General features: G+C 39.0%; 1 protein-coding gene across 1 annotated transcript in view; it reads left to right on the top strand.

The window, feature by feature from the left end:
- Positions 1-6,316: 6,316 nt before the first annotated feature.
- LOC145396556 (protein FAM200A-like) overlaps positions 6,317-12,523 on the top strand; it is a 190,383-nt gene continuing 184,176 nt past the window's right edge. Inside the window, exon 1 of the mRNA XM_080269964.1 lies at positions 6,317-6,428. Coding sequence (XP_080126090.1) covers positions 6,317-6,428 — 112 coding nt within the window. The remainder of the gene's footprint in view (positions 6,429-12,523) is intronic.

Below are 12,523 nucleotides of genomic sequence, written 5' to 3'. Positions count from 1 at the left end.
ATGTGAAGTAATGGGAAGTGATAACCAGCCTTGGGTTTCCCCCCAATCAAGCCCAGAACTTACCCAAATGAGCCCAAAAACAAGTTTAAAGCCAATCTAAATGGCCAAACAGGAGTCAAACAAGCTAACCTAAGCCTAACACCTGCAAATAATTCACTAAAACCAACAAATAAAGTCTGAAAATCGTCAAATATAGTCTGGAAGAAATCTAGTTAAGTAAACTGTACCCCAAAATGACAATGTTCACCCCACCTATGGCTAAAACGCATTAATCTTAGTCTAAAAACTGTTTATAAATCAACCTAAACACAAATTTAATCTAAAATATCATCAAAATCGGTAAAAAAAAAAAAAAATCAAACCCATCATTAAACCGGGGTTTGGCCATGGTTAGGCAGGGTATGGTGGTATTTCTACCCCCATTGTTAAGCTGGGGTATCCCATCTAGGGGTATCGTATATTGAGGTATTACTGTATTGGTTTTGCTTAGCATGGGCATCATTGATATTTTATTTTGGGATAATGTATAAAATAAATTGTCAAGGAGTACTTCACGTTACTTTATCCTTGTATTGGTAATGTAAAGAGTAGCAGTGTAGTAACTGTAGTCCGAGTAACCAGATGTAAGGAGGTGCTGGACTGTGCGGCCTTACTGCAGGGGGTGCTGAGGTCGGAAAAGGTTAAGAAACGCTGGTTCACACACACACACACACACACACACACACACACACACACACACACACACACACACACACACACACACACACACACACACACACACACACACACACACACACACACACACACACACACACACACACACACACACACACACACACACACACACACACACATAGTAAAGTCGAGAAAATAACCTGAATTAACGAAAAAGAAATAAAGGAAATTGCTGACACACGAAGATGAAGTTGAAGGAAAAACAAGTTATACAGGAACAAATGAAAACAGTCCAAATGAGGAGTGTGAATGCTGAAATAAATCAGGGAAGTTGCTGGTAAATGAAGATAAATGAAAAAGAAGTATAGTATGTCAGTGGGTTTGTCGAATACGTCAAGAAAATGTTAAATTAAGAAGCTTAAATGTTGAATAAATGAGCCTGAATGTCAAACAATGAAGCTTAAATGTGGAATAAGTAAACTTGTATGTCAAATAAATGCGCTTAAATGTGGTATAAATAAGCATAAATGTGGAATAAGTAAGCATAAATGTGGAATAAGTAAGCATAACTGTGGAATCAATAGGCTTAAATTTCGAATAAACAGGCTTAAATGTCAAATAAATAAGCTTAAATGTCAAGTAAATAAGTTTACATTTGGAAGAAATTAGTGAATATCGGTTAGAGTCAATCTCCCATCACTGCTTGAAAACTGACGCTAACAGGAAAGCCGTAGTTTCGACTGGGACGTTCCAACCAATAGACCAACAAAGAAAAGAAGAAACGGTCACTTAAAAGTAATAATTATCCTACATCAACGGCATATGTAAATTTTCAGGTAATGCATGAACACTAGCCTAAAAAAAACGAGTATATTTTTAACGAGGTGAGTGAAGTACCCGACCTAAATCATTCAGGCATCGGGGAAGTGCACTACAAATTTACGCCTCTTGTCGGCAAATTCCTGTTTCAAAATAATCCACGGGCCCGGTACCCCTGCGTTACATCCTGGAAAAAATAAATGTGGGTTAAAAAGAAGGCTAAATTTTTGAGAGGTGAGGTATCAGCATCCTCATAAACACTATAAGCTCTTTAGGCTTGATTATATACCATATCTATTCAATCAATCAATCAATCATTTCCTGTGGCACCCCACGGTTTGCATAGGGTCTCAATGAACTCTCTCCACCAATATTTGTCTCTTGCCATCTCCTTCAGGTCCCACCAACACTCCTCTCCTGCTTCTTTTTTCATTGTCCTCAGCCAGGTTTCCCTCGGCCTACCTCTACCTCTTCTTCCTCTAGCAATCCACTCTGGCACATCCTGTATTAAACAACCTTCTTTTCTGTATATGTGCCCCAGCCACTTCCAGCGAGACAGTCTCACATATTCATTAACTGGTTCCACTCTCGTAATATCCCTTACTCTTTCATTTGTAACTCTGTCTTGCCACTTTACCCAAGAATCCTTCTCAGTATTTTATTCTCAAATCCTAATACTTTCTGATCTGTTGCAATTGTACTGTACCATGACTCATGCCCGTAAATTAAAATGGGTCTAACCATGGACTTGTAAATTTTCACTTTAGTATGTACCGAAAGCATATTATTATTCCAAACAGATTTCAACATTCCAACAGCTCGCCAAGCCTGTCTAATCCTCTCCTCAATTTCATTGTTTAATGATCCATTAGATGATACAATCGTTCCCAGATATTTAAAGTTTTCTACATTCTTCACCACATTATTCCCAATTACACAATCGATTTGGTTCTCCATGTTCATATTAATAATTTCAGTCTTTCCACAATTTATTACCAATCCAACTTTTTCTCCTTCCTCCACCAGACAATCGAGCACCCTCTGCATCTCGTAAATACTTCCGCAAATCAGTACAATAACATCAGCATAGTCCAAATCCATCAGCTTCTTATTTTCTTTCCAGTTAATTCCTGCACCTGTTCTCCTTACAACCTTTTTCATAACATAATCCATAACCAAAACAAACAACAATGGCAAAAGAACTCCTCCTTGAATCACTCCTGACCTAACTTGAAATGGATCACTCAAAGAACCACCCACCATTACCTTACAAAAAGTACCTGCATGCAGGCTTCTAATAATATTTACAAACTTTTCTGGTATACCATAGAATCTCATAATTTTCAACATAGCTCCACGTGAAACACTATCAAACGCCTTTTCAAAATCCATAAAACACATGTTAAGTGGCATTTTCATCTCATTAGCTTGTTGCATTAGATGCCTTACAATAAAAATCTGATCATTACAACCTCGACCCTTTCTAAATCCCGCTTGTTCTTCTCTTAAAATTTTATCAATTACTGGCTCTATTCTGTTCAACAAGATTTTGGAAAAGACTTTTGCAACTACAGGTGTCAAAGTTATCCCTCTCCAATTGCCACACACACTTAAATCTCCCTTTTTTGGTATTTTTATAATCACTCCATTTTTCCACTCTTCTGGAATTCCACCATTATCCCAAGCCACATTAAAAAGTTTCAAAAGTGCATTCATCAACTCGTCATTTTCCACCTTAAGCATTTCAGGGAATATTCCATCCTCACCTGGAGCCTTAAAATTCTTTAACTCCTCTATAGATTTTGCTACCTCTTCCAAAGTTATATCCCCTGTTTCTATCTGAAAATCTCTCTCGGCTGGCAAAATGTCCTCTTCAGCTGGGATTGGTCTATTTAGAACAGATTCAAAGTGCTCTTTCCATCTTCCTTTTATATCCAAATCTTTAGTCATCAAATTACCATTTCTATCTCGTACAGGTATTTCCTTCCTTCTCTTTTCAGTCCCAGTTAACTCCTTTATGGCCTGATACGCTGTTCTTGTGCTCTGACCGTCATTTTTACTTAATTTAATTTCTGTCTCGGTCACCTTTTCATCATATAGTCTCCTCTTATCACGTCTAACGAGTCTTTTTACTTCAGAATGTAAACTCCAATACTTTGCTCTAAGTACTTCAACTACCTGGCCATCAACATATTAGAAAGGGTTTTTTCTTTACTCTTTCCTTATCTACTTTCAATAGCAGTTCACTGTTTCCATGGTTACAGTTTTCTGTTTTGTTTTAATTTCCTGATATCTCTGGCGACTTCACGAAATAATTTGGGATGGATGGGTAAATACATTCTTTAATAACCCCTACACTAAAAAAATCTCTCCCTACACTAAATTATATCTCCTGATAGTGGTAATTATGTAGTGTGTTAAGACGTCACCACCGAAGTACCTTTATACACTCTTCAGAATTTATTGTACATCTTTTTCAGGGGAAGTTTATGATGTTGATAATGATAATGGTGATAATGCTAATATATTTTTACGTCCGTGTCTTGCGGAACGAGAGCGGGTGTTGTTTTTAGGTGTGTGTGTGTGTGTGTGTGTGTGTGTGTGTGTGTGTGTGTGTGTGTGTGTGTGTGTGTGTGTGTGTGTGTGTGTGTGTGTGTGTGTGTGTGTGTTAACAAAATAACTTGCACAGTTTTTATTTGATTTGGACCAAACTCGGCGCACGGGTAGGCCAGCAGTGAGTAAACCTTTTGTTTCGTGAAAATTAGGTCAGAGGTCAAGGTCACATGGCATATCAATTTTTTTTTTTTTTTTTTTTCGATTTAGACCATACTTTGTGAAAGGGTTCAGGAGAAGGCGAAAATAAGAGGATTCAATTTTGAAAATCACTCAAATGTCAAGGTCCGAGAGAAAGGTCAACGGCCAAGGATATAGGGCATGATCAACTCAAACCATACTGATCTGATTTATACCAAACTACTTGATAGAACGGTTTTAAGTCAGGCAAAAACGATGGGACCCATTTTTGCAAACAATCAGTAGTGGAGGGTCACAATACATACGGTAAAGTTCAACCGTGTGTCTGTGTGAGAACAAAATAGCCTAAATGAAATACTTTTGTTCTTATTTGGGGCTAACTTGGTGGATGAGTTGAGGATCACCCAAGAAGCTGACCTTTTTCTTTCCTCTGTCTCTAAACAATGCATCAAACGTCAAGGTCACATAGTAAGGTCATCTCAAACGGCTTTTATATGATGTAGACAAAACTATGTAGTAGAGTTTAATCTATAAAACAATGACGAGACTCAGTTATGAAAACACTATGTCAATGGTCAAGGTCGAAGGGAAAGGTCAAAGGCGAAGGTCACTAAGCAAAGTCAATTCAGGTTTTATGTAATTTGAATCAACGTTGGTGGAAGGAATGACAGTTTGGCAAAAATGAAGTAATTCGAGTTTAAGATTAACCTGTCAAAGATCAAGATCGCAGAAAGAAGTCAAATATTCCCTCCGTGGACCAGTTGGTGGGCGCGGTGTTGCACTCTGAGTGATCCTTCTTCATTATTTATGTATAGTCCGGGGGGGGGGATGATAACGATGACAACGATAGTTTATTATTATTACAAGCCGCGACAGCGAAACTGGTATTGCTTTCACTGTGTGTGTGTGTGTGTGTGTGTGTGTGTGTGTGTGTGTGTGTGTGTGTGTGTGTGTGTGTGTGTGTGTGTGTGTGTGTGTGTGTGTGTGTGTGTGTGTGTGTGTGTTAGCACGATAACTTCGCAATTGCTCAAGATATCATCAGAAAATTTTACAGGTGTGTAGTAGGGATGAAAATATCCTACGAGTATTGTTTTCAGTTTGTGTTTGTTTGTGTGTCTGGGTTTCTGTTAGCATGGTAACTTCGCAACCACTCAAGATATCATCACAAAATTTTTCAGGTGTGCAGTAGGCATGAAACTCTCCCACGAGTTCGAAACTGGTGAACGTAGGTCAAAGTGTGTGTGTGTGTGTGTGTCTGTTGCCACGATAACTTCGCAACCGCACAAAATTTTACAGGTGTGTAGTAGGGATGAAAATCTCCTACGACGGAGGTTCTTAACCTAGGGGCGCGAGTCCGGGAGAAAAAGTATAAATTTCTCTAATTATATTTGTAATTCTCTTAACAAAAGTGTGGTTAATATCAAGATCATTATGAAAGAAATGCGAAAAGTGCTTGGATGTCTTTATGAACTATGAGTAGAATGGGCAATATTTCGAGATTCAAAGCAGAAGGCAGATCTCCATGAAAAGTTCCAATCTTAAGGCTTTCTGCTATCTCTAGCTTCTTCGACGCGTTGAATGCAATCAGCCTTGAATTACAAGGGAAACACATCATCATCATCATGCACCACGACACCATTCGAGCCTTCATGGCGAAACTTTACCTTTGGAAATGTCGAATTCAGGATGGAAATACAGCCACTTTTAGTAACTTGGATTCTGCTCTCATTCACAGTTACCTTGATTATGAGTTGAAAAAAAAAAAAATCACTCATCTGACCGACTTGAAAGCAGAATTCATCAGATACTTCCCAGGTATAGATGAGAAGCGTGAAGCACGGAAATTCATCAGGAACCCATTTCAATGTGAAGTAGCTGATGTTTCGGATGAAGTGCAAGTGGAGTTTCTTGAGTTAAAGTTCAACTCCTCAGCTGAGGAAGACTTCAAAGAACTGTATCTTGAGACGTTCTGGATCAAGTACCTTCCTGTTTACCTCTGATCTCACATCAAGCTCTTCGGATTCTGACAATATTTGGATCCACGTATGTTTGTGAAGCCGCATTTTCCATGCTCGGTGCTGTCAAGACCAAGTACAGAGACCGGCTGAACGTTGAAGGGGACCTACGTTGTGTACCCTCTGGCATTCGACCACACATTGAAGATCTGGTAGCTAAGCAGTGTCAGGTGTCTCATTAAAATAATAACAAAGTAATGTCATTAAATATGCTGAGTATATTATTAGAACAAAATTCATGCCCGATAAAGAGACTAAAAATACCAATTTTTTTCAGTTTTTCCTTAAAATCTGGGAGGGAATTTTATCAATTTAGTTGAAGATGCGAGGAGGGCGTGGAGGGAAGGACCAACTACAACAGGGGACGTGGTAGTAAAAAGGTTAAGAACCACAGTCTTTCGAGTTCGAAATTGGAGAAAGTAGGTCAAGAACATGGTCATATTCCGCGCCGCGCTAGATATGCATCGGCTCGGGGCTGGTGTGATTCCCCACTTGGGGATGCCTCTAGTTGTTGTTGTTGTTGTTGTTGTTGTTATCATCATCATACCACCACCACCTTCATCGTAAACCTGAAGACACGGCATTATTATTATTGTTATTATTTTAGGCGTAGTAAGTGACCAAACATTCCAGACTAATCACCATTACGGAAGCAGAAAATTCGGTGGCCAAATAGTCAGCAATAGATATAATTACTGGATTGCGCTGCCGAGTTCGTTAGCGTTGTTCCGGCCAGATTGCAGACCTCACTTGTTTACGGCCATTATACCTTTATTTCAGAGTGGATTGCCCCTAATTACAAAATGCACTGATGACTATTTTGTAATTATTGAGTTTTCCCCGCAAAGATGAAAATCATAGACAGCTGGAATTATTCTTTTGCGGGTTTGTGTTATTCAAAAGGCGATTTTATTCAGATTAAAGTGAGTCATAGGAACCTAGGAGTGTTAATACCGTCGCCATTATTCCTCTCATGATGGAGAAACTCCGGTAATTTCAGGTCACACCAAACGATTTTATTTTGACGAGAGGGAGTTTGTGGAGCCTGAGACTGTAGAAAACCATAGGTAGCTGTTTCTGTATCCCCCCACACTTTTTTTTTTCTTTCTTTTTTTACTTGGCTAGCTAGTACAAAAATCATCATCATCATCATGGTCTTTTTTCCCCTCTTCTGCCATAATTATATCCCCCCCCCCCTTTCTTTTTACGTGCTTGTACAAAATCGTCGTCGTCGTCCTCCTCCTCCTTCTCCTCCTCTTCACCATCATCATCCTCATCCTCATCACCATTCAGGTCTTTTCCCCTTTAACTGTATTATCATTAAAGCTACACACCACGCAAAGCTCAGTAGTTCACGGCAATACGGATAATTAACCTGCATTTGTCGAGGTTGTGAAAAAAAAAAAAAAAAAAAAGAGGCATTCACAGACTATTATTCCTCTCAGACAGTAATTTTCTTTTTCAGAGATAATTATTCCCTTGTTTCCAGCAGCTCGTGGAAAAATCTGCGAATTTCTGTACCATTTTTCCGTAATTGTCAAGACTGTTAAATAAAATCGCAATCATAAACAATGAGGAGGAGGGATGGAGTGGAGAGAAATATGGAGGAGGGAGTGTGTGAGCTGGAGGGAAGGCAGCATAATGGCGGGAAACAGAGCGACATGGAGGCGATTTGATTGTGGCCACCCCTTCCGGGATTAAGGCGTCTGGAAATAAATAGATAAATAATTCACTCTTCATAACAATATTTTTAGAGTAGCTTGTGATGAACCAGGAAAAATTATGGTCGATTAAAGGATCGAGGTACACAAAACAACTTACGATCAATTCACTGTCGTAACTCAGGTTTTGAATTGCAGGAAGGACAGGGAGGCTGTCGAATCTTCCTCTGTCCCCTGTTCTAACTTCATAAATAAATCTCAGTGGCGAGACGAAAATTACTACAGGCTATAACTGTTTTTCCCAGGATTATCAAGGTATAGAGTGAAAAAATCTTCTCTTGCCTAGTCCTTCCTGGAAAAACATATCTAAGTTACGACAGGGAATCAGCATTAAATAATTTTCAGAATCACACCCAAGGAAAATTATATATATATATATATATATATATATATATATATATATATATATATATATATATATATATATATATATATGTATATATTTCATTCATTCATTGCCAGACGCCATGTATCCCAACGGGGGTGACCGAGGGCTTAGAGTTAATTGTTTTACAGGGAGGGGCACTAATCCTCCACCAACCCCACTTGACACGTAGGGATATATATATATATATATATATATATATATATATATATATATATATATATATATATATATATATATATATATATATATATATATATATATATATATATATATATATATATGAATATTTTCCGTCCCTGCTGAGTCTGTGATACCCATGATAATTACGGTCTCTTATCCCAATTATCTTTTGAAAAAAAATGTGCAAAATCAGGGAAATTATAGACGATTAATCTGTACTTCTGTTTATAAATTCAACATCCTGGAAATTACTGACAAAGAGACAAATATTTACATTTTTCCATATATACTCCATCATTTTTTGAGTACTCAGCGTTTTTTTTTTTTTTTTTTTTTGACTGGTTATAGTTTTCATGGTCCATTCCGTCATGCCCGGCAGTTCTGCAACCTACACTCCTTCACATGTCAGGGTGTGTGGGGCGTAGGAGGGCTACTGGGTTGCAGGGAAAGGACTATCAAGCCTACACCCGGAGCTAGACACAAAAAGAAAAAGAAAAGGGAAGAAAGATAGAGAGAAAGAAAGCTTGGGCAGAATCGAGTAAATCACCCAGTTCTGCACGTCTGTTGGACACCTGTAGAATCATCCACAGGTACTGTTTGTTTCCCAATTCCCTTATCATACAAAATATAAAGAATCATTCTTTTGGTTATCATCATTATCATCATCATCATCATCATCATCATCATCATCGCTTTGATATCTCGGAGCATGTTTTACAATAGACTCTCATCCATAATGCATAATTTGAAGAGCGTGAACCCCCACTGATTCTTGGGGGTCAACCCCTCTCCTAAAAATAAAAACGATCGGAAATAGGTGAAGGTGTGCACATGGATGTCACCGAAATTGGGATATATATACATAGCAGGAATGGGTATCCAGTTTCCATGTTTTCTCTCAGTGCACACCACGAAACTGCACACCTACTTTTTTTTTTTTTTTTTTATACGTTATCGTTTTTCCATTTTCTATTTTTCATATATTTTTTCAAACCGGTCGGAGCTGATCACAGCACTCGGATCTGCCCCATTCTACGGCAGCCTTGATAACCCCTTTAGTACCAACGGATTTACCTAAGCTGAATAAAATCGTCTGGAAGCAGCAAGAAAAAACTACATAATTCGACTTCAAATTCTGGAGGCTAAATATATTATCGGACAGAAGGGGTTAATCCAGATCGTTTTTGGTCCTCTGGATGCTTAAATCTCTCCAACCTATACTGTTAACTCTTGCATCTTATCTATATCGTTCTCGGTCTCCCTCTCCTCCTGTCATTCTTCTCACTGCTTGGATCTCTCCCTTGTTAACTCTCGCATCATATCTCTCCATCTCGTACTCAGTCTTCCTCTCCTTCTTTCATTCTTCTCTCTGCTTAGGTCTCTGTAATTTAACCCTCTCATCTCTCCATCTCGTTCTCGGCCTCCCTCTCCTTCTCTCATGCTTCTCATGGCTAGGATCTCTCTTCTATACTCTCCAATCACTGCCCTCCGTCTCGTTCTCGGTCTCCCCATTCTTCTCTCATTTTTGTCACTACGAGAATCTCTCCTTTGTTAACTCTCGCATCATATCTCCCCACCTCGTTCTCGGTCTCCCTCTCCTTCTCTCATTTTTCCCACTACTAGAATCTCTCCTTTGTTAACTCTCGCATCATATCTCTCCACCTCGTTCTCGGTCTGCCTCTCGTCCTGTCATTTATTCTCACTGTTACGATCTCTCTTTTCTTCACCCCCAGTCATACCTCTCCATCTCGTTCTCGGTCTGCCTCTCCTTCTCTCACCCACCTCATGCTTATAAAACAGGCTGCAGCTACAATATATTGATATGCACCGTCGGAGTCATAAGTTGTGTCTGAGAGGCTGTAATGGAGGATATACAGTTGGGGTCAGAAGCTGGGGTGAAGGGAATGGTGGTGGAAGCTGCGTACTCTGTTACCACTAATTTTTGTGACAACTTTTTACCACTACGTTACTTCCGTCTGACACAACTAACCCCGACTGTACCTCCACCTGACACAACAACTAACCCCGACTGTACCTCCATCTGACACAACAACTGACCCCGACTGTACCTCCATCTGACACAACAACTAACCCCGACTGTACCTCCATCTGACGCAACAACTAACCCCGACTGTACCTCCATCTGACGCAACAACTAACCCCGACTGTACCTCCATCTGACACAACAACTGACCCCAACTGTACCTCCATCTGACACAACAACTGACCCCGACTGTACCTCCATCTGACACAACAACTGACCCCGACTGTACAGTACCTCCGTCTGACACATAAACTGACCTCAACTGTACCTCCGTCTAACAACTTTTGACACAGACTGTTCGCTTCGAGGCATTTAAAATTTACCAGAATAATAAACTTATGATAATCGCTGTGCTAAAGCAATTCTCTCTCTCTCTCTCTCTCTCTCTCTCTCTCTCTCTCTCTCTCTCTCTCTCTCTCAACAAACATTCACTATAACAGGGCCGGGGAGAGGTAATTGGTTTACAAATATTCATTAATCACTCGCTTGCTTAATCGTTGTTTACCGCACACAAAAGCACTAACTACACCAGAAAAGCAAAACCAACACAGAGAATAATGCGATAAAAAAGAAAGAAAATGAAAATAAAGTTACATAAAAGGAAAGGCCAATTTTCTGTTTTTACGCATAATTCACTAAAAATGACATGTAGGGTCCTCCCAGCCTTTAGTCTTGTAGCTGATCAACTCCGTAAATGTCTTCCTTACCTTCCCCACTTCGTATGTATGAGGAAAGGCCATTATGTTTCCGATGTCCCGGCGCCCCCCTACCCGACCTCGTTGTCGGGGTCGTAAGCGAGTGATTTCCCAAGAGTGACCGCGACAGGGAAACAAGAGGAGGAGTTGATGTTTCTTAGTGGGCTTCCAGAGACAAGTTTTTTATTCTTCTAGCGATTTTACGAGCTGTTTTGTTCAGGGCTTTCTACTTGCGTGACTTTTTTTCCCAATACTATCTAGCTGATAATGGTTAATTTCGGGGAACTTAGTTATTATTATTATTATTATTATTATTATTATTATTATTAATTATTATTATTATTATTATTTATATCTAAGGATCAGTATTTTTGGTGTTTTATAAGACTTTGGTTATTTTTTATGAGTGACTTAGTTCCTTTACAGATAAAGCCGCGACGGGGAGAAGAAAACTGAAGAGAAGCTGACGTTTTTCTTGATGTGGTATCCAAGGTAAGTGTTTTCTGTGTGGTTTCGTTGTTTTTCGAGTAATTTAGTTTTGGCTTATCTTAATGACCTGCTGTTATTTTTTTTTTTTTAATAGTGGTTTTGTTTCTCGAGTGCTTTTGTTATAATGTATTGTTAAGAAGGCTGTTTGTGTAGCGGTTTAGTTTATGTGTTGTGCGTTTCTATCTTTGCTTCTCAAGTGATTTAATGTTAATTCCAGGAACAGAGACTAGAAGGAGAAAAGGACAAGGAGGGAGGCGATGTGCGAGTAGTGTTTCGTGATCTGATCCAGTTCATTCATAAGTGTTTTTTAAGTGAATTAATTTTCCCGTTTATCTTTTCTTTTTCTGGCTATTTTGTTTTTCTTTATTTGTGATTTCGGCAGTTTTTTTTTTTTTTTAATATTTGTTGGCTAAGCTGGTTTTTAGTGTTCTGTTCTTTTCCTGTGCGTCATAAGGGTTCTTTTTTACTAATCATATACTTTTGGACTTTCATAATGATAAATTTATTTGAATTTTTGTGATATACTGTTTTCAGCTCTTATCGAGCGACAGAGATTTCGGTGCTCTGTTGTGTGAGTAATTCTGCTTTTTTAAGCATGAAAGAAGAAACCTAAGGCCAGAAGCCCGTCAGATTGTTCCCTACAAGAACAAACAAAAACAAGTTAACAGAGAGCCAAACTCAAGATCCGTTCATTTCGAGATGCCTGGACATAGCGTTTAAAAGAATGGAGATCACAGGCAGTA

This window comes from Coenobita brevimanus, chromosome 1 (genome assembly GCF_032717465.1).
Source record: "Coenobita brevimanus isolate Jiangsu-jjx chromosome 1, ASM3271746v2, whole genome shotgun sequence".
NCBI classification, from domain to species: Eukaryota; Metazoa; Arthropoda; class Malacostraca; order Decapoda; family Coenobitidae; genus Coenobita; species Coenobita brevimanus.
The sequence above is the reverse complement of the archived record's forward strand: the minus strand, read 5'-3'. Positions and strand labels throughout refer to the sequence as shown.